At 36.3% G+C, this 22,825-nt stretch overlaps 2 protein-coding genes across 4 annotated transcripts; both read left to right on the top strand.

The window, feature by feature from the left end:
- The first annotated feature begins 9,096 nt into the window (after nucleotides 1-9,096).
- On the top strand, nucleotides 9,097-13,358 carry LOC122279977 (chromatin-remodeling complex subunit ies6). 2 transcript variants are annotated; one of them, XM_043090903.1, is made up of 5 exons: nucleotides 9,097-9,252; nucleotides 9,382-9,531; nucleotides 10,742-10,928; nucleotides 12,370-12,437; nucleotides 13,051-13,358. In XM_043090903.1, exons 3-5 carry the CDS (start codon nucleotides 10,754-10,756, stop codon nucleotides 13,180-13,182), a joined length of 375 nt encoding a protein of 124 aa, XP_042946837.1. In that variant the 5' UTR covers nucleotides 9,097-9,252; nucleotides 9,382-9,531; nucleotides 10,742-10,753; the 3' UTR covers nucleotides 13,183-13,358. The 2 variants fall into 2 exon arrangements, with proteins under 2 accessions (XP_042946837.1, XP_042946836.1); XM_043090902.1 differs by having other exon boundaries at nucleotides 9,140-9,531.
- Nucleotides 13,359-14,133: 775 nt separating this feature from the next.
- On the top strand, nucleotides 14,134-19,035 carry LOC122279602 (endochitinase A-like). Of its 2 annotated transcripts, XM_043090317.1 has the most exons (10): nucleotides 14,134-14,429; nucleotides 14,716-14,913; nucleotides 14,985-15,251; nucleotides 15,636-15,670; nucleotides 15,751-15,846; nucleotides 16,224-16,374; nucleotides 16,478-17,142; nucleotides 17,363-18,239; nucleotides 18,363-18,470; nucleotides 18,695-19,035. In XM_043090317.1, the coding sequence occupies exons 1-9, from the start codon at nucleotides 14,303-14,305 to the stop codon at nucleotides 18,434-18,436; spliced, it is 2,490 nt and encodes an 829-aa protein (XP_042946251.1). In that variant the 5' UTR covers nucleotides 14,134-14,302; the 3' UTR covers nucleotides 18,437-18,470; nucleotides 18,695-19,035. The 2 variants fall into 2 exon arrangements, with proteins under 2 accessions (XP_042946251.1, XP_042946250.1); XM_043090316.1 differs by having other exon boundaries at nucleotides 17,363-18,470.
- The last annotated feature ends 3,790 nt before the right edge of the window (nucleotides 19,036-22,825 follow it).

Raw genomic sequence — 22,825 nt, 5'->3', positions numbered from 1 at the left:
AAAGTTAAACTCAGACTCTAACACAGGTCTACAAGCAAACCGACCAAAGGCGTCTCTATACCTGTGCATGCAAGGTAGAGAAAAACGCAACACTAAAAAAAAACTACAAAAATAAATAGAAAATAAAAAAAAATTGCAGTAAGCTAAAAGAGGGAACGAAGTTACCACCTTTACAAATTTTTGAAAAGAAAAACTCTCTCACAATTCTTCTACCGTCTCCCAGGCAACGGCGCCAAAATTTGATTATGCCCAAAAAATAACGCGGTAGTTGTAGCACAGTTTTGGGGTGTCGATTCCACAGGGAGACAAATTAAACGAATAGCAAGAGGAACAAAGAAACTAAAGAAAAATATTAAATAAGTAATAGAGAACAACAATTAATTTTAAATGTAAATTCAAGTGAAGCAAAGTGATTAACAGAAAAAGTACTCAAATTTGACAAACAATAGAGCGTCGGGAATCCCTTGCACAATTCTGGTATTTTAATTATTCTTAATTCATTGGATAACTCAATTAGGAACTCAATTCCCACAATTCCCAATCGGAAGGTATAGATTTATAAACCAGACTTAAATCAAATGTAATCCTTTGAAAAAACATTCACCACTTTTAAAAAACGTGAATTACTACCCCTATTGATAAAATCCAATAACGACAATATACTCAGGAAGCAATATTGCAACAAAAAACTAAATCAATATAGATAAATAATTGATCCAAACATAATCAAAGAACTAATCCATTCAATAGAAAAAGCATGACTGAATCCATAAACACAATAAATTCTATGATTATTCGGAGAAGAAAACATCAACGATGAATTGAGAATGATAAAACAAAAGAGTTTTATCAATTGAAAATCAAATGTGATGACCCGCTTTTAAGTGTATTTTCGCTGAAATAATTATTTTTATTTTAATTAATATATCAGTTACTTATTTTAATTTAATTGCGTTTTAAAATTGGTTTTTAATTTAATTTAATTTATTTGAGGTTGTGTTTTATTTCTTGTAGTTGTTTTGTGGTTTTAATCTTTTGGCGGTTTGTTTCGTTTTCCCGGAGTGAGGACTGGACCTCATCTCTTTTCACATCTTTTTCCTTTTTTCTCTTTTTTCCTTTTTCTTTTTCCCTTCTTTTCTTTTTCTTCTTTTTCTTTTTTTTCTTTCTTTCTTTCTCTCTCCCCGATTCGGACCCCCCCGCGTGCTCTCTCTCTCTCTCCTCCCTCTCCCTCACGCCGGCGTCACCTTCTCCAGCCCCTACTGCCGCCGTCCGGCCACCGTTCGGCCTCCCACCGGTCCCATTCTCTTCCTCTCCCTCCGGTGCACCACCCCTCCAAAACCCACCCCCAACCGGCCGGCCGTTTGGCCGGAAAAGCTCCAAGAAGGGCGCACGGATTTTGCTCCGATCCGCCGCCGTCGCTCCACCTCCGGCCACCATTTCTTCACCACTTCATCACCGACTCCTTGCCGTCCTAACCCACCCATTTCCGGCCTCCAACGACCACCGGAACAGCTCCTACGAGCTTAGTTTCCGTTTTGGGTAATCCGGCCATTTCCGGCCATTTCGCCGCCACCCACGGCCGTTCGTCACTTCCAATAGCTTCACAACCATCCCTAGACCATTCCCTATCAATCTCGTGTCCTAGTTTGTCCCCGTTCAAAAGTGGATTTTTCGAACCCACGACCACAGTGAATTTTCACTGTGACGTTGCTGTTTTTCCGCCGTTTGCAACGCCGCTTGTTTTCTAAAATTTCCATATAGCGCTGTAAGTATTTTCCAAACCCTATTTTCAGATTTAAATATATATCGCTCATTCAATTTATTTACTGTTGTTGGTTGTTGATTCCGGACTGAGTCCGAGGAGTTTCGGGGGTCAGATGGATAGAGGACGGAGTTGTCTGTTTAATTGATTTATATTGGTTGGTTATTTTATCATGCATTGATATGGCATTTCATGGTGCATGCACGGGTGTTTTTGTTTATGGGTGAAAAGCCTGTGTATTGGCGTGAGTGGTTTTATGGGTGCGTGTGTATCACGAGCCCAAGTCGGGATGGGTTATTATCTCGGTGGAGCTCCTCTGGTCACTCGGGAGCGGAATAAACTGAGTGATGTCCCCTGAGTTGTCGAGAGAGATGACGGGAGCGGGGCTAGGGGATGCTTGGCTACGAACGCGCCGGGCGTGGAACCGGGCATCGCCCTACTCACTGACTCCGTGGCCCTTCGCTGGCGAGGGCTAGAGGATGCTTGGCTACGCACGCGCGGGGCGCGGAACTGGGCATTGCTCGTTAGGTGTCACATGCGTGGTGGTACTCTACGGTGTGACACTGGAGCCAGGGTGTGCGGATGACCCCTAGGGGAGGTCATGGTGCATACGGTTAAAAAATTGGATAATGGTTTATGAGGCCAAATGGGACTTTTGGCGTGGGCCAGATGGACTTCTGGCGAGATATTGGGCCGGATGGACTTCTGGCGAGATATTGGGCCAAATGGACTTTTGGCGTGTTTTTCGGAAAGGATATGTGTTTTTGGGGCAAATGGGTTTTTGGCGTGTGTGGAAAACTTGTGTTTTATGGGATTTGTGCATTGGGCATGGTTCATGCATATTGTTTGAGTTCTATGTGTTTTTATCTGGTAGTGTTTGGGTTTTACTTACCTGCGGTACCATTCGTGGTTCCGTAACTTTTGGTGCAGAGTTAGAGGACGAAGAGGAGGAGGCTGAGCCCGAGGATGCGGCTCCGCCGGGTTGCTGATGCTATCTTTTTATTTATTAAAACTGTATTTGTGTTTTGTAATATTTCATCTATGTATGTTTTAAACAGCTTGTATTACGTTAAGAAAAATTCTGGTACTTAGTTATGACTTTCGTTATCCACTGCGTTTTCTTTTGCACATTTGTTGCCTTTGCACACACTTGGCACCCGTCGATGGGATGGTGACCCGGGTTGTCACCATCCGGACGTCTCAATTTTCCCGTGTTCGGGCGTGGGGATTTGGGGGCGTCACATCAAATACATGAATTAAAAATAAATTAGAAATACCATCTAATGTGCAAGTTCATCCCTAACCCTACTTGAGAATTTAGTTACCCATAAATATAATGGACAACAAAAATCTCCAGAGAAAACTGAAGCGAACGGTAGACATGGAAGTGATTTTCTCCTCTCTTCAGATTTGCCTCTTGTGCCTCTTCCCCTCCCCATTTCGTGCTAATGATATGCTTATATAGGGTAGGAAATAAATCCTAATGTCCTCTTAATTTCCGCATAAAAAAATTGCCTAAATTTTAAGACTTATCTTGGCAGCCATGTACGGCCTTCAGGATTTTGAATTTGGAAATCCTTATTAGAGACAAAGTTATAGCCCTTTAAGATATCTTTTCAATGCATTAAGAATCGTATCAATCTGATATGTGAGTAAAAAGATACAATCAAAAGACTAAAGTATGTCCAGATTGTCTCCTAGCGAATTTCGGACTTGGACTTCTTGTGGTTTCATTTTATGATTTTTTTTCTTTTTCTTTTCTTCCAAATTGCTCTCAAACCCCATGAATGTCCTCCTTTGAATTTGCCTGGGCTCGACTTGCTCTTTTATAAACTCTGAAATTAGACATAAAAAAACTGCTTAGGAGTATCCCAACGTAAATAAAAATTCAATTTAAGAATACACATTAATCCTATGATTTCTATCCACATTTTAGTATTTTAGTCCAATAATAGGGTATATAGAGTGCACTTTTACACACTCATCAAGAACACTGCCTATTTTTAGTTGGGGTAAGGAGAGTATTCTATCACTTAATCGCTCAGGATTTATAATTGTGGGGTCTGATTTTTTTTTTTTTTTGACAAGTTACTGATTTCACACTTCTCTACTTAAGATTAGATAGTTGTAGCCTTGGGTTACACTAATTCCCACTGATTTAGGTTTAAGTTCAACACAGGACCTTATGATAATTCTTAGCAACTCAAACTTAGGCAATGTATTTCAAAACTATTGATTGATGACCCTAATAGACACAAAATAAATACTTTTGTTGTTTGATTGATGTCAATCAGTAGTTTTCATCTAAGCAACTAGCAAGAACTACAATGAACCATATCTTAATGGCCTAGGAAAAGTGAATGAGAAACTCCCAAAAAAAAAAATGGAGGCAAAAATACATGAGAAAATGGACAGGCTAGAGATAAAAAAAAAAATGGTGCAAGTACATTGGAAAATGCTGCCTATCACCGGGATCTGTTAAAAAAAAAAGAAAAAAATGGGTCTTTCAAAGTGTGATAGCATGAAACTGTTAATGTAATGGTTTTGAATTGGAGTAAAGACCTTTTGGTTTTTCTTGAAAAAGTTGCTAGGATGAAACTATTGTGAGAAATCTTGAAACCATCAAATGACAATCTGTTCACATACTTGATGCACTCAAAGATCTATAGCTTAGATACATTCCGCTTGTTTGAGTTTTTGAGAATTTTATAAGTCTTTATGTTGAACTGTAACCTGACCTAACTACATTTTAATGCCTGAGATTTCAATATGATTTGATCTTTTGTAGAGATTTTTGAGTTCAGTGGCTCATTCTTGGATCCTTCATTTGTTTTTGCATTATTTGTTAGAGACTAGCAATAAGCTAGTTGGGGGTGTGATAAAGTTTCAAAACTACATAATTAAGTTGCTAAAGTGATTAAATTGTTTAACCAAAATGAATTAAGCACTTAATTATGGAGTAGATTATGATATTTGAGTAAATTAATAAATTCTAATATTTTTGCACTTAAAAAGATTTATAATGCAATTATTTTATATCATAATTAATACCTCGTATTTTACTCATTTTGTATCTTACTTAAATGTTGCATGACATTATTAAAAAAAAAAAATACTTGAGCTGCCTACACCTCATTTGAGAGGAATTTTGCAACAAATGTGTATTTTTAGAATCACCCAACTATACACAAAGAAATTGGTAGTAGAATAAGATGTAGGGGTTGGACAATAGGGGCACGGTAGGAAATCACGCATACTCAAGGGGCAAATTAGATTCTTGGCTACAGCGGGCATTTGCGGGATTTTGTTATTTGGAACCACTTGGTTTAGATGGCAAAAAGGAGAGTTTCTTTCTTTTGGTCGACTATGATTATTTTTTTGGCTTTACTGGAGGAAACGGGCGTGGGACGTTGCGGGGGTTTTTCATTTTTTTTTTATTTTCTCTGTTCTTTTAGTTTTGGTCTAGAGTTGGAGGGAGGTCTCTCTCTCAGACTGGGTTATTTATTTTTCCTTGTTTTCAGTCTTGGGTGGTGTCGGTGTGAGGCTGGGGTCGGTTTTCATTGCTTTTTAGTTTCTTTTAGTTTTTAGTTTTGAGTCAGTGGAAGTACTCTCACTCTCTCAGTTTTCATTTTATTTTTTTGGCTTTCTCCCAGTTATTTCTTTCTCAGTTCTTAGTTTATTTCTCGGCTGGTTATTGTTTCATTTGGCTGACATTTTTGTTCCAGACTTGGGGATTGGCGGCTGCTTTTATTTTTTTCTTTTGCTGTTGTTTTTAAGTTTCGAGTATCTTGGTTCTTAGTTTGGTTCAGATGGCATGGGTTCTATTCTCTCGGCGTGGGCTGGGTTCTTCCAGATCTTGGGATTTTTCAGCTGGTTTTATTTTTTTGCCTTGCATTTTCATTCCAGACTTTTCGGTCAACATTGGCTATTCAAATTTGATTATTTTTTTTGCAGTACTACTTTTCGACATTTTGATTATTCTTTTGCATTTATTTTCCTACAGCAACTTGAAATGTTATGATTCATCATTTTTGGGCATTTTGTTAATTTAGAAATGACAGGCTAGGCTTTTAGCTTGGGACTCAATGAGTAACTCATGACTATTTTGGGTTGGATTTTCTTCAAGGTTATGGAATTTTGAATGATTAGCTTGATAGATTGTATTTCATTTTGCCTATGGGAAGGATTAAAGTTCTATGTTCTTGAACTTGGTCAGTCGTAGACATAAATGTACGATTGATGCTTGAACTTGTAACAAGATTTTGATGGCTTTCTTTCACTTTTACATTTGTTATAAAATCTGTCAAGCACCTTGATTATACTGAAAAGTGTGCTTATTGTTTAATTATCCGATCATAATCTCTTGGAAAGAGAAAATGGTTGAGAAAAGATGAAATTAGAAGTAAATCCAACTTCAAATTAGAAATGTGCGAATATTGCGTCCCAAGTGTTTGTTTTATTGCTTCTTACAAGTTTAATTTAACTTCTACACATTTTCCTTAAATCTCTTGGTTCTTGGTAATTTTAGAAACATAGATTCACTTTTATTTTCATCTCTCATAGTCGACACATCTTTTACAACAAAAAAATGTTACAAATGCTTTGATAACTATTTGTCCCTGTAGAATACGATCCTGAACTTATCATTGATACAACTTGACACTTCTACACTTTGAAGAACACATTTGAGACCAATTCAAGTACCCCCCAGAGAATAGAGAAGTCCTAAAACAATTGTTGATAGAGCACTAGGATGTATTTGCCTGGAGCCACGAAGAGATGCTGTGAATAAACAATAATGTTATTGAGCACCACCTGTGTGTAGACCCCATACACAAGAAAGTACACTAGAAAAGAAGATCGTTTAGTGCTGAAAAATACATCACCATCGCTGATGAAGTAGAATGCTTGCTCACAACCAATTTTATCATAAAAGCCCATTACTCTGAGTGGCTGTTCAATGTTGTCCTTGTGAAGAAGGCGAATGGAAAGTGGAGAATATATGTAGACTTCACTGATTTGAACAAGGCTTGCCCAAAGGACAATATCCCTTTGCCACGAGTTGATGTTCTAGTGGACGCCACCGTAGAGCACAAGATGTTGAGCTTTATGGATGCTTATTCAGGCTACAATCAGATCCGAATGCACCCAACGGAAGAGGAGAAGACATCTTTTATTAGGATCGGGGACTCTATTGCTACCAAGTCATGACATTCGAAAAATGCGGGGGCCACATACCAAATGCTGGTCAACTGAATGTTTAAATAATAGATAGGAAGGTCGATGTTAGTGTATGTAGACTACTTATTAGTGACGAGCAAGGAGCCCGCCCAGCATCTGGCCGACCTAAGGGAGGCATTTAGGACCTTATACCAGTATAAAATGAAGTTAAACCTAGCGAAATGTGTGTTTGGGGTCAGGTTAGGGAAGTTCTTAGGTTTCATTGTATCCGAGAGAGGAATCAAAGCCTTTCCTAAAAAGATTGTTGCAATCCTGAACATGAAGTCATCGAAGAGTTTAAATGACACTCAACAACTAGCGGGAAATGTAGTTGCCCTGAACAGGTTTGTTTCTAGGTTGACGGACAAATGCCTCCATTTCTTTAGGCTATTACGTAAAGTACATCATTGGAATGAGGAATACAATGAAACCTTTGAAAAACTGAAGCAACACTTAGACAACCTACCATTTTGAAACAATCAGGAAAAGGCGACATACTCTACACATATTTGGTGGTTTCCCCACATGCTGTTTCGGCCATCTTGGTCAAAGAAGAAGGAGCCAACAAACTACATGTGTGCTATATAAGTTGAGTCTTGATAGGAGTAGAGGTAAAGTACCCACGAGTCTCTCTCACCACCAATGAACCATCACAATTCCTTGGACCAAAGACTCTTAGCTCTCCTTCGTCAAGGAAAAACAGAGGAAGCTTGGATAGCTTATACCCAATCCACTCACCCCCTATGTCCCACTTGCCTTAGCCGCTTGGTCTCCCAATTGTCCTATCTATTATATAAATGGGGACCAATACTTTATATTCAATTACACTTCAATAAAAAAAATATAACCCTTGCAAATCTTTCCCCATGTCTCTTATCTAACTCCTTTTCTATTATATTTTGATAAATGCTTTACCACAAAAAGATTCAACAAAAATAAATCACAAATTGACGTGGTTTGATATGATACGTTAGATTATAAAATTATTTTTATTGTAAAATAGATCTAATATCTCATATGAAATCATGTCTGTTTTGAATTTACTTTTTGTAAAATCTTTTTGTAGATGTAGAACTCTCTTATATTTTATTTTCTATCATACCATTGCCTGATTTTTGGTTTATTGGGATTTAGAAAAATTAATATTTTATTACGAAGTAAAATAGACGTGTGTCACTATCTATCGGTTCACGCAATTTACAAGTGTGGGTAACGAAATGAGACGTGAACTTCTTAAAACTTCTCACAATTTATTTTTTAAAAATTAATTAAACATAAAATACTTTTCAATGTCAAATATTCAACTATTTTCATCTGATCATTACCTAATCGTTATAACTTTTACAACCTTAAAAATAAAACATTAAAATCAATATAACTTTTTCAAACTTTAAAATAAAAATTATATTTAAGCAATTTTTTGATTTTATAATATTTTTATTCAAGTAGTGAGATTTGAAAAAAGTTACACTACACACCATCTGGTATCTACATGACATTATTTATTTATTTATTTATTTATTTATTTTTATATCTGGGAACCTCTCCAAGACCCATTTAGATCCACCCCTGCAGAGTAAATCCTGGTCTAGTGTACCTCGCCCTCAGAGGTTTCCTTACAAGAAATTGGTTAAATTGTTGGCTTTTCACTTTGAGGTGTGGTCCCAAAGGATTGTTTGTATCTACGAGGTGTTAAACCTTAGACTTGAAGAGAGTGATGCCCTAAGACCAATGCCTTTACCACTTGGGCCAACCTCTTGAGGTTTACATGACATAATTTGATTTGAAAGATTCAAATTTTAAAAATTTATCTTTCAGATTCAAATTTTAAAAATTTATCTTTCAGATCAAATTAGAATTATTCTTTTGCTGCATCATCGACAACGCAGATTCAATAGTATGGCGTAAGGCATTTTAAATAGAATTATTCTTTTTATTCAATTTTTTATTTTTTATTTCTCAACATTTTAACTATTATATTACTATTCATAACATTTTAAAATACTCAAAATATTCAAACGAGTACTAAAAATTCCATTTTCCTCCGTACGGGAACTTGTTTCTGAACCGGGATGATTCGCATTCCTATTGTAGCTCCTAAACCGAATCACGGTATACCTAAACCCAATTAGAGTTACCTTTTCACACACCCGAACAGAAAATAATCTTTTAAACCTGATAGGAGCTTGTCTGACACTCCCGTACCGACAACGCACGGATCCGAAGATCAGACGCGGCACAACTGACTTCGTCCCCCTCGGCTTCCCACGGTAACACAGTTCCTTTGCTGCACTTTTATTCCCAGTACACCGCATGCTGCACCACCGCGCACTGTTTCACCTCGCACGGCACAGTTACCAGTTGAGAGAAACCCACAGTTCCTATCGGACTGAAAGCAGGAAAATTAAAGCAAAGTGAAGAGAAAGAGGGAGAGTTGATCACTTCCGGCAAGGGGCGGGAGAACAGGCCTCCAAAAATTGTGTTTGTGCTTCGTGATTTGCCATACGGCATCTACACCCTTTTGTACCAGGGCTTACAGCATATTTTAGGTATGAAAATATGAAATTGCTACAGTATAATGCCTAATTGTAAGCATTAGGGAGACCTTGTAGCCGTAGGAGAAATGACGCGATCCTATCACACTGAGTAGTTTATATGATCTGTTGATTCTTCTTTTTTAAAGAACTGAGAGACCTTAGATTTGCTTGGGTATTGCAATTGGTTTAGATAAGTTTGATGTTTGATAGAAGTTCTGAATGAAACTTGGTGACCTGATCTTCATGTGGAACTTGCTTTACTTATGCCTTTGGAATGTGGGTTTTGATAAGTCTTATCTCCATAATGTTTTCAATTGAAAAGAGACTAATCGTTGAGCTTTGCCGCCCATAATTATTACTCTCTCAGATAGCTGATCCCTAAGCCTCTAAAAGAGCAAAAATAATATTAACAAATTAGAAGTAATACTTGATAACTAGCATTGTGTTATTACTGGGACTCTTGTGGTTCGCGTAAGCCATCCTAATATAGAATATCACACAAATATCTGTATAAAAACTAAAAGAGTATAAAACCACACAGAAAGGTTAAAGCTTCTGCATACAGTTTCAGACTTCAAAAAGAAGAAAACAAAAGAAAAATCTGAGGTGCAAAGGTGGAAATAAGAATAATATGAAGATGTATCCAGATCTGGAAATCTCTCATTGCAATCATTTATAAAGATGGGACAAGTAGAGACTAGAGAGAATTGGTTTTAGCAATCATATTCCAAACCAATCTAACATATTTTCTTCGCAAATATGTTATGAGCTGGAGATAAAGAGATATTAAAATGAGGACGAAGCACAGTTGTTGATGTAGAAGAAGTTTAAGGAAGACAGACATTGCATCATAAGGTGCTTCCTTGCTGAGATTTCAGGCTTGAATCTTTAAATACAAGATGGGATTAATACATGTGCAGTTCAAAATACACGGAGTGAACTGTAAAAAAATGTGTGAGAAATAAGTGCGTCATCTTGTTGCTTGACTGGTTTTCACTTTGGTCTGTTCAAAATATGTCTACTGTTTTAGCTGAAGTTGAAAATTCTGAGTCAGATGACTTTCCTATAGATTTGATCATTTCAACTCCCTCTCTCTCTAGATTATTCATTAAAGTTTGAGCTCCCAAATTCAGATAATTTTCCATTTTTCAAACAACAAACTCAGGTCGTTCTATTATTAAATGAAAATTGATGATTTCGGTTTGGTTTGGTTGATATGCAGAAGAAGAAGAAGATGGAACAGGAAGTGGTGGAGGCAGAGATTGTGTTGCCAACACACCTCAGTTTCAAACGGATTCAAATGTATGAGAAGTACCCAAAAAGCCAATCCAGAAGCAGGCACTGGAAACATCTCAAGCAGATCCTTCAGGCTGAGAATTACCAGAATTACCCTCCTGATGAACCCACCTGCAAGTTCTTGGAACCCTTTTACAGTTTGGACAATACTAGGGGACTGCCAGGCTTGTACCGCTGGGTGTGCCCCCTAGTGTATTTTGAGTTTTTATTTAATTTTTTGTCATTTTCTTTTAAGTATTTTTTTACATTCTTAACTATTAAGAAAAAATTAAAAAAATATACAACTTCACTAATAGTCACTTTCTTAATCTTTAAGTAAAAATAAAAAATTAAAATACTCGAGCGGTAAGTTTGAGTGGGCTAAATAGCATTTTCCTTTACAGTTTTCATTAAATGCCAGAATGTCACGTTATGAATTACTAGAAAGAGTGTTGAGAATGTTCTGAAGATCAAGTAAAGTTGTGTTTGCTTATAGTGTTGAAAAGAATATGTTTCTAATTTGACAGTAAATTGTAAGCCTGTGTGATTGGTAAACTGTGCATAAATTTCTTGCTGGAGACAAGATGGAAAGAGTGGATTAATGAATTTGTTTAGTAGATTGAACTGAATGAAGGCAGGACAAATTGTAGAGCTTAACAGATTTGCGCCTCTCACAAAAGTTCCCTGCTTTCAGTTTTTACTGTCTGAAATTGATAAGGAATCTGTACAATATAGGTGAAGTAGATAATTTGTTATAATTTGCACGAAGCATGTGGTTGTTGGTTCAACTAGAGAAACAATGAAAGGTTAATCACACTATACCAATTGTGGTTTTCGTAGAATTTGAGTTGTCAACATGGTTTTTGAGTCTCTGTATTTACATTATAATGAGGTTGTTACAATTTTCTCAAGGTTTTCTTTTGGGAGAAATTCTATTTGCAGTCCTGAGTGGGGGACTGTGTGTGCAGTCCCATTGATAAATGAGGGTAAAATGGAAAAAAAAATATCATTTTAAAAATGATATTATTGTAATTTTAAAATTTTTTTAAGCATAATTATATGAGCTTGCATGAGTAGTCCCTAAATGGGGACTGTATGTAGACTAACTCTTCTTTAGGAGGCGCATGATTTACATGTGAATTTTTATGCATTGAGAGCAAAACGATTGAAGCTGTAAAGTAATGATTCATGGATCCTGTGCATTGAGAGTTGCATCTTGCTGCAACTTATGGATTCTAGAGAACCCCTAGGGGTTGGGGGTTGGCTCAAGTGGTAAAGGCCTTGGGGTTGAGTGTATGCTCCCCTTAGATCTAAGGTTCAAATCCCCTTGAGTGCAAACAATTTTTAGGGGCCATCGGACTGGGGTTTTTTCTCTTGAATTACCTGAGGTGCACTTGTGGGAAACTTCTTGCCAAGGGCATGTGCACCTCGGGATTAGTCGGGACACTGTTCTTGGACACCCGGTGCCAATTAAAAAAAAAAAACTTATGCATTCTAGAGATTACACTCAAATAGAGATTGTCTTTGATTTCTTCTGGCTTGAGTCTTGACCCCTTGCTGTCTTCCATTCTGCAGATGTTAATATCGAGTCACCTCCTTCTATGCATCCATGCAAGAGAATCTGTGATGTGACCGGATATGAGGTATGTGGCTCTCATATTTGATTTGGTTAGGCAATTATCAAAAAAAAGAAAAAAAAAAAAAAAAAAGAGATTTGGTTAGGCATCTTCCACGTGAATATTCTGTTTGAATCCGCTGAAAGGTGAGATTTACCTATATGGTTATTTGGATCTAGATATTAATAATTGATTTCTTCTGCCAAATTCAGTTCCATTCTTTTAGCTCTCCCTCTTTTCGATAAACAATAAGAGATGTACCTCTTGCTCCTCCCATCCATTTTGACTTCAGGTTTTTCTATACACCCGTGAATCATTGGACTTGGGATCGTTCTTTGCATAATTTAATGCCTCCTAAGCTAGTACTAATACACTGCTTGTTAGGTTGCTGAGTTAAATTGGATGTATTAGTCAGCTCTACCCCTCCAGCCCTTCATATATGTTGCATGTTATTCTGAAGGCACTAGAAGTTGTGGTTCTTTGTGCCAAATAGATTACAAAAGGAACAGGAATGGTTAAGGAAGAGTGCTATGGGAAACAATATGGAAATCCTCAAGTGTTTGAATTCCATTTTTCTGTTCTGGTATTGGTATATTACCACTTTATTTGGTGCAGTAAGTAATTACTCTGTTTCGTGTAGGCGCCTTACTATGATCCCAGGACCAATCTCCGATATGCGAATGCTGAAGTTTTCAAGCTCATAAGATCCCTTCCTAATGATTACGTGCAAAGGTATCTGGCTCTGAGAAATGCAGCTGTGGTTCTGAAGTGATGACTTTGGAGTTTTCAAGGAGATAGACAGACAGCAGGATCTTTTTCCTTTCAGAATATGATACTGTTGGGAAATACATGATAAATTATATCAAGTGAAATTATCTTAGGATTCCAATATTCATCTGTAGTAAGTGCACAAAGTTATGATTTAATTAAATTTGTCATATTTCTTAATATTTGACATAGCTAGGTTAAATAAACAGGCGGCGCTACATGATCTGCTTAACTCATTTAATATACGTTTGTAGTAGTGTCGAGCGGATTAATAAATTTATTGAATTAGCCTAATTATTTAACCTGGTCTAATTGACACATTTCCATATCTTGTAAGAAAAATAAAATAAAATTATGATTCACAGTCTAAATTCATGGTAAAATTTATTTTAGAGTTAATTGCAAAAGCAGTACTTGAGTTTGCGCCCTTTTGCAATTGAAGTATTAGTTTTTCAATTTTTGCAAAATTAGTACTTTGAATTTTAAGAAATTTGCAATAAGTTATGGAGTTCACATGTGAGATTTGCAATGGAAGTAATAGGTCAGTGAAAATATTTTATTATTATAATTTTATTAAATTTTTACATAAAATATAATAAATAATTTAACTTTATTAAATATTAAAATAATATTATTATTAAAAAATAATATTATAATAAAATTTTATTCAATCTTCAGTTTTTAAAAATAACACTGGTTAGAGTACACACGTCAGTTATAAATTAAAAGCAAAAAAACATTTAGTATAATCGGTTCCACCCAAGTTTTTGACATCAGAAAAAATTCATTTCCTCGGATGTTCGAACAAAATGAATTATTTATCTAGAATATATATTTATACATAAAGAAAAACTAACGGCTCAAAAATAGCAGAGACCGTTGACAAACAGCCAATCAGAGTGGAGCACTAGCCGATTATTTCGGTAGACGCGCTCACATATCATTTCTAAAATTTTCTTTTTCTTTTTTCTTTTATTCTTTACTTGGTTTCAATTTGAAACCGCCGCTTTCTCCAAAGTTCAAAAACGCAGTCCTGAAAATCTCCCCTGATCTTCGAATTCAAACCGATCCGCGCTTCCAACGTCTATCGAATCCGATCGGATCCGCTGCTTTCATCTCTGCGCATGGAAGATTCCAGCGAAAGAAACGATTTTCATGTCCGACGCCTTAGCCTCATCGACGTCTGCTCCGAGGACGATTCCCTCCTCCTCAATTCTTCACTCGCTGATTCCCTCCACCACCAGTCTTCAGGTTCTCTTTCCATCTATTCTCTCTTTCGTTTCTTCATTACCATGATTTTCACTAAGCTAAGGGTTTCTGGATTTTGAAAACATAAGAGGGTTTAGGGATTAGATGCTGAGGTAGTTAGAAGAAGAACAAGCTGGGGCAATTGGGTCTAGAAGTTCTCGAGGAACTGCTTTTAATTTATTTATATCGTTTTATGTCTTAAAGCATGAGAATATTTCTTTCATTTCTCATTTTCGTCTTTTCCGATGCGTTCTGTTCTAAATCTTATCTGATTCCATTCGAGGTTCAGAAAATCCCGAATGCGGAAATGCTGAGTTGTTGGAGAATGTGTATGCTAATATATTAGAGGACACAATTGGCCCTCTTGAACGGAAAGAACGTGTGCTTCAACCATCTGAATCGCCGGAACCTGAAATGACAAGAAAAAATAGCAAATATAACTTGCGTAAAAGCTTAGCATGGGATAGTGCTTTCTTCACAAGTGCAGGTATGGTTTCAATGCATCAAATGAAATTCGGTACATTTTGATTCACATTTCACGGTGAGAGTTACTTTCAGGTGTTCTGGAACCGGATGAGCTATCCTGCATTATTGAAGGAGTTGAAAAGGATGAAAAACAAAAATTAACGGGGATTCAAGAGGAGGTACAACGATCTGCTGATTCAATCTCTACTTTAGAAAGCGATGGTTTGACATTAGAAAGTCTTGAGTCGGATTTGTTTGAAGATGTTAGAGCTTCAATCCAAAAGTCCAGTAAAGTTTCCAATGCCGCAAAAGCAAGAAGCAAGACAGGATCAGGAGCGGCAGAAACACAGCCCATTTGCTGTAAGTATTACTTTCTAATCCATAATTGGTATAAGGCAAAGAGATAAACAGTGTTCAGCTGCCATTCCCTTTGTCTTGGATGTGTCAGATTAGTAGGAGTTGGGCAGTCTTATGCTGAAGAAAATTTTCTTCTTCCAGGTTCATATTGACTAAGGTGCTTTGTTTAGTGATTATCATATAGATCTCCGTATATTCTAGGCTGGTTCTAAGCACCCCACCCCCCATCATTCCCCCCCCCCCCCCACACCTCATGCCTCTCATCTATTCTCTTTCCACTTGACAAGAGTTGAACCCAAGGCCTTGCTAAGCCCCATATAACTTAAGGTGGAGCCCTAAAGCCATTATAGTCAGACTTCTACGACTAATAGTTTCTTTTGCTTTCAGCTAAAAAGAAAGTGGACCTCGTGTCTCAAAGTAAGGTAAGTTCTAAGTTTGGCAGCTGGTCATTATTTCTTAAATCTTTGCAAGTATCTAAAGTAATATTGCTACAAACTTTCAGATTGAGGCTAAACTAGCTTCCACCAAGCCAAATGTACGATTGCAAGCATCAGCGAAATTGACAAACCTGGTTTCTGTTTCTCCACGAGTGTCACAGGTTTGTATCTTTCTTTTGGAAGATTTAGTTGTTGGTTTTTATTTTTGCGTCTCATTTTTGTCTAATGGTACTTTGCAATCTGAAAATGCCATTTTCATTATCCCATAGTATGCAAATGACTCAATTTTCAGGCTGTCTGACTGGAATAGAGATTGACCACTTTTAATGATACTAGGCATTCCTTAATTCACTTATTTGGCCTCCCGAACCTAAAGTTTTATCTGTTATTTGAAACCAATAAAACGCACAGATAATATTTTTTCCCTTTTATATGTGTTAACTAATGTGTATGCAAAATTGAAAATTAATAAACCTTAATGAAAATGGGCTTTGAACTTACAGTTAACTAACATTTTCCTATCCTGTCTGAAATGAAGTCATTTGCTTCAAGGAGAGAGTCTACTTCATCCCTTGCAAAGCGACCAATGGTACTAGTCAAGGACACTCCTAGCTCAACACCATTAACCAAAAGAGCTTCTCTGTCCAATATCCATGCCAAATTGGGAAAGGATGCAAAAAGTACAAGTGGTAAGTATGAGTTTTATTTGGTTAGATTAATTTATTTTCTACAGGCAAAATACTTTTTGATTGTAGTTAAATTGTACACTTTAATTTAGTTTCATTCCTTCAGGTAGAGGGGCTCCAGTTTCAAAAATACCTGCTTCGGGTGGTTCACGGAATAATGTTCCTAGGCCCCCAGTGTCTTCTAAAACCTCTTCTTTGTGCTCATCAGTTGTGAACAAGACACAAACAACTTCCTCTTTTGATAGCTCTGGCAGTGTGTCTTCTGACAGCATTAGTAAATCTTCTACCAAATTGATGAAAACCAAAAAAGATTCCACAACTGGTCATCCGCCTTCCTTTGGTTCAACCTCCAAAACGCCATCAAGAACTGTGTCAAGAAATAAAGTTCAGTCTGGTAGTCCTCATCTCTCGGCTATGTTGATTTCTTCATCTAAAGTTGCCCCAAGTACTTCACCTGCAAGCTCTATCAGTGAATGGTCCTCAGAGTCATATTCATCAAGTTCTACCGTTAAACAAAGGTCTAATAGCTCAAGAGCCAGCCTTGAAAGTACTTGCAAAGAGGCCTCCATAGATGGTGATGTGCCTCATGTTTTGGAAGCTCTAAAACAATGTAACGAGAAAGGTTCAGTTGGGTATGAAACCCAGGTAATTGAATCACTTGGTGAATGTGTAAAGAAAGCTTCATCAGCATCTGATGCACTTCCTCATTTGGCTTCTATGAGACCTTCAGGCCTTCGGTTGCCATCACCTAAAATTGGCTTCTTTGATGGGGTCAGTTTTTGCTTTCTCTTTGTAATTGATATATTCTAGTTGGAAAGTGATTTTTCATTGCAGTTTGCAAGAGGGAGATAAAAGAGATTGTCTAAAAATGACTATGTAATGCATGAAAAGACGTTGTGATGGGGCCTTTATGGAAGTGTTTTAGCAAAATCATCTCCCTCATTTTCTTTTATTATGTTGAAACCTGCATCATAAATTTCATACTATGCAGGTGAAATCAACTGGACGAACTCCACCTGGACATCCAGTGGCACATGGTGGCTTGCCTAAAACTGGAGCAGGAAATGTTACCCAAAATGGAGGCCAAAACAAGGCAAAATCAGGAAATCCTCAAACTGCTAGAACTCTAATGGCAATCAGGAGCATAAAAGCTGATCCTCAGCGAACTTTGGTGAATACAAAATCTAAATCTCCTACACCTCTTAAAGAATCATCGGTTGCTGCAATCAGAAGCTCTAGTGCATCAAGGAATGTCAAAAGCTGTCCTGGCAAATCTCCAAGAGTTCAAAACAGATTATCTCCAATTCCAAAAGTTCAAAGTAGATTATCTCCGAAAGGTGGTGGAGAAAGTCAGTTGAAGGACAAGGAAATCGAAGCTGAAGGATGTCATATTGGTATGTGTGCTTCCGATATTGGAATAGCTGAAAAGAATGGTAGCCTTGATGTTTTGAAGGATAAAGTGTGTTCAGAAACCAAGGGCAGTACCCCAACAACTGATATGAACGTCATTCCTATTAATGGAGAGCTTAATACGAGTGATTCATGTTCTAATTTTCTTGTTGAAAAGGATACGTCCTATCAGAAAGTGGGTGAAGAAGCAAAATATGTCCAAGCTGATCTTATGAATGATTTACCTGTAATTAAAATCACTAATGTGGAGGAAAACTTTGAGTTTGAAGATCAAGTTGATGACTTGAGCAGACAAGTTGGAGCTATGGATATAAATAAGGAGAGTCTGGACAAGAACATTGGCGATTCTCTTTCTCTTTCTCAGTTAAATGTTGGTGGCAAAGATATTTCTGGTGCTCTGGAGTTGTCCTGTCAAAGGGAGCTTCATGGTCGTACCCAACAGGATGAAGATTTTAAATGTTTGTCAAAACCTGTCCCCTCTAACTCTCCAACCACCTTTGAGATTACGTCCAGCATGAGGACACCTTTTTCTGACAAGGATTCTTTTTGTAATATGGATGGGTTTTCTGATGTTTTAACAGGCTTGAAAGTTGTAGAGGTAGAGAAGGCAGCTGTCTTGACTTCTCTAGAAAGCAGTATGAAAGAAAACAGCTGAGATAATGCAATAGCATAAGCATATAATTTTCAAGGTCAGTGTTTCTTCATATCTGCTGATATACTGGTTTTATTGTCAAGAAGCCTTGCCCTCGGAGATTCTTTCCTACTTATGATGCCTACACATTTGAATTTATGACATTTTAAACATCTACATTTTACAATTCTAGTCTAGGATATAATCTTAGAAGTGAACTTTCCATTAGGTTTCTGAATTATGTTGTCCATTGCTTCAGCATCTTCTATTCATGGTTTGCAGGGAATGGATTATCATGCCTGAAGATAATTGTTTCAGATCGAGAAGCATGTTGGTGTATGAAACCAATATATGATGTCTTAATAGAGCTATCCAACTGGTAGGCTGCCATTCAAGTTGTATATTGCATATGGAGTGCATGTTCAACTACGCGTTTACAAGATGTCTTTTGCTTAGCTTTAGATGAGGTGCATCTGGATGGGGTACCACACTTTTTGACAACTCTGAATAACTATTTGTGAATGCTTTAGGAGACAACCGATTGAAGAAACACTAAAATTTTTTGTTAGGTTTCATTTTATGCAATAGTCAATTACATTTGGGATAACCTTCTTCTCTCCAAATAATAGGCTTTTTGCATACTGTATACTTCGAACTAACACATTGCACTTCGAACTATTGTTGACCATAAAATGATATCTTCTAATACGATTTGCTAATCAGAATAATATCATATAAGCTATGTTTTGTCATCTTAATAATCAGACTTGGACATAACCCCCTAGGGGTTGGCTCAAGTGGTAAAAACTTTGGGCTTGAGGTATGCTCCCCCCAGGTCTAAGGTTCAAATCTCCTTGAGTGCAAACAATCTCTAGGAGCCATCTGACTGGAGGATTTTCTCTTTGAATTACCTGAGGTGCACTTGCAGGAAATTCCTTGCCAAGGGCTTGTGTACCCCCAGGATTAGTTGTGATGTTGCTTCTGAACACTTTGTACCAATAAAAAAAATAATCAGACTTGGACATAAAAGCTGTCGGTGGTTGAAAACTAATAGTAGTTGGAGGATGTGATTTCTTAGTTGCGATAGTTTGAGATGCAAAGTCCAAAATATATGTAAGCTGTAGGATGAAAATTGTGATAAACTCAAGTTGAGCTAAGTTTTGAATGTTCAAGCTTGCTTTGTTTTTAATTCAAATAGGAGTCTACTTTGAACTGATAATCAAACTATAATTTATATTCAGGATTTGTTAATTTATTTTTCAAATGAATCTGACCTTATGTACTAGTTATTTGATTTACTATATTTGAAATATTATACATTTTCCTAATTTTTTTTTAATATTAGCTACTTAATGACTAATGATACCCACATAACACTTTTCGCAACACAGTTGTAAAGTGAGGTAATATGAGGGTATTTTTGTAAAGTGATATTATTTTTATAAGGTATTATGCAATAATACCTCTTATTTTAAAACATGATTGTGAATTGCGTTGTAAAAAGTATTGAGTGTTTATCATTTTTCTTGTTTCTTGTCGTCTGAGATTGGAAAAGAAAAGGCAATGATCATAACCAAATTCGTAAATGTAGGGGATAGATTACAATAGGACAAAACATTGTACCATGCAAAACCTTCCAATTTTCTTTGGAGTAGTTGCTCAATCATCCCGAAAGCGCGCACCCATTGATGCAGCTTGTAAAGTTGAAGTTCCCTTCATTCTTAACACATTGTATCCCTTGATGATAGCCCACCTCCCCATAAGAAAACAATAGTGGATGTTGACTACTGTATCCTTGGATACTTGCAACTTGAAGCAACAAGAAATTTGTTTGGTGTGTTAGGTATAGTTTGAAGGAAAGATCTAAGACTACTGATAGGTGATCGCATGCCAATCTTTCCAAGACACACGAGAGATCATTTATATCACTAACCCTCACCAAAATCGAGTGACAATTCCAAACACCATATAAGGCAACCATTTGTTTCCTCCTCTTTGCATACACCTTGCTGATTTTCTTTTGACGCTCCTCCGTTTCTTCCTCAAATACCAACTTATATCTACCAGTTCTAGTGGGAGCATGTCCACCAACCATAGCTATATGTCCTAGTGGGAAAAGCCTAAGATAACATACTATGTTGGTTAGTATATATGGCTATTGCTAAAAATTCATCACCTATCTGAAATGTTTACAAAACATTCCTAAAATAAAAGCATATAGAAGGCATAAGGTATTCCATCTTGTTAAGTAGCCAAAGTTTTTTTTTTTAGTCCGCTAAAGCAGAAGTGGTTTGTTCAGTCGGTACAAGTTATTAGAATTACAGCATTAGCCAATCAAGAGACGCACTTTGCGTGGGTTAAGATAGGCAAGAGTTGGCCTTACGAGTTTCATAGCACATTTACAGCAATCAACACTATAATTATTACTCTTACAATACAGGGAAACACATTCATTGCCATTACCTATCACTGTTATTATAAATATCAATGTTGAACCTAAGATTTCAAATTTCGTATAATTATATATCTACACATAATTGTAATAATAATAAATAAATTCAAAGAATAAAAGAGTTTCAATTTCAAGTTGTCTACACAATGAAGTCAAGCATATCAAGGAACCAAGCATGAGTAAGAAGGAAACAAGTTCAAATTAAAATCATAGAGTAATATTGTAAATCTCTTAAAAATTAGAAATTAGGATTAAGACTCAAAATTAATATTTTATCATAAAGCATTAAAATATATTTTCCACATGTGCATGAATATTTTGAAAATTTTGAAAGATAATTGATTGTCATCTTTCATATGTACATGACAAGATTAAAGGTTTGAATTTTGAAAATATTAAAAATGATTAAATGTCATCTTTCACACGTGCATGCTTTATTTGAATATTTTTCAAAGTAATTGATGCTCTTTTGACTTATGCAAAAAATAGATGATTTTATTTGAAAATTTTGAAAATAGTTAAGATAATTGATTGTCATCTTTCACATGTGTATGCTTTATTTGAATATTTTTAAAAGTGATTGATGCTCTTTTTGATTTATGCAAAAGGTAGATTTTGTTTGAAAATTTTGAAAAATAAAGTATGCTCCTTTTGTCATATGCAAAAAGTAAAAAGATTAGGTTTGAAATTTTTAAAAAGTGAATGATGTTGTCTTTGACATGTGAATCTTTTTAAATTTGAATATGAAATCTTATATGCCTATAAATAGATCATTTGAGAGCTTCACATTTACAACACCAAGAGCATACACTATTCATTCAAAGCTTTCATTCTCTCTTCTCTAAATATTGAGCCTTAAACCTTGTTCATTTTGAGAGATATATAGTTTGCGCTGTATTGTTCTTATTTCACTCATTAAGAAGTGTTTTCTTATAACCTACCAACTATCAGCTCTTGTATCAGTAAAAGGGTGTATATAACCCTTGTGCATATAAAAAGTGTTCTATACAGGGAATAGTTGAATCGCCATGTGTAAAGTGATTGCAAGTGTAGATGGTGTTCTACACGGATCCTTTATAACGGTGTTATTCAAATGTGTAATAGGTTTCTATCTCCACTTGAAGGAGGCTGAATAGTGAATTTGGGAATCTTCAAGTAGTAGCTTGAGGCAAGGATGTAAGCAGTGAGGCTGAACCTCGTTAACATACTGAGTTTGCTTCTCTCTTACCCTTACTCTTTATATTTATTGCTGTTTTGTATTTTATTTATATTTTATATTGTGTATTTGATTTATAATTGTTAATTTTTTAAATATAACTCAATTCAGCCCCCTCTTGTATTAGTCATCTATGCAACATTTTGTATCAGAGCAAGAGTTTTGTTATAAAATTAACTATCTTTTGAGTTAAGATCTTATGGCTAACATTGCAATTTCATTTTGTGAAGGTTAATCTAGCAGTTGGCCTATGATACCCCGTTTTTACGTGTATTTCCACTGAATGAGTATTTTAATTTAATTAAAATATTAGTTCTTTTATTTTAATTTATTGTATTTTAATTAGATTTATTTATTATATTTTAGTTTGATGTGGTGTTTAAATTATTTTAGTCGTTTTATAGTTTTTAAAATTGTTTTTGTCGGATCAGTTTCTAGACTCCAGGTGAGGATTGAACCTCATTTCTTTTCCACATCTTTTATTTTTTTCTTTTTTCTTTTTCTTTTTCTCTTTCCCTTTTCTTTTTATTTTCCTTCTTTTTTCTTTCTTCTTTCTGGTTCCCTCCCGTGCGCTCCGCTCTCTCTCTCTCTCTCTCTCTCTCTCTCTCTCTCTCTCTCTCTCTCTCTCTCTCTCTCTCTCTCTCTCTCTCTCTCTCTCGTCGTTCAGTTTTTGCCGCCGCTCGCCAGTAACGTGGTCAACACCACCCACCCAGTTCTCTTCCCCTCCGGCTGGTGAACCACCCCA

The sequence above is a fragment of the Carya illinoinensis genome, chromosome 10, assembly GCF_018687715.1.
Source record: "Carya illinoinensis cultivar Pawnee chromosome 10, C.illinoinensisPawnee_v1, whole genome shotgun sequence".
NCBI lineage: Eukaryota > Viridiplantae > Streptophyta > Magnoliopsida > Fagales > Juglandaceae > Carya > Carya illinoinensis.
Note: the sequence above shows the minus strand (reverse complement) of the source record. Positions and strands in the feature narration are given on the sequence as shown.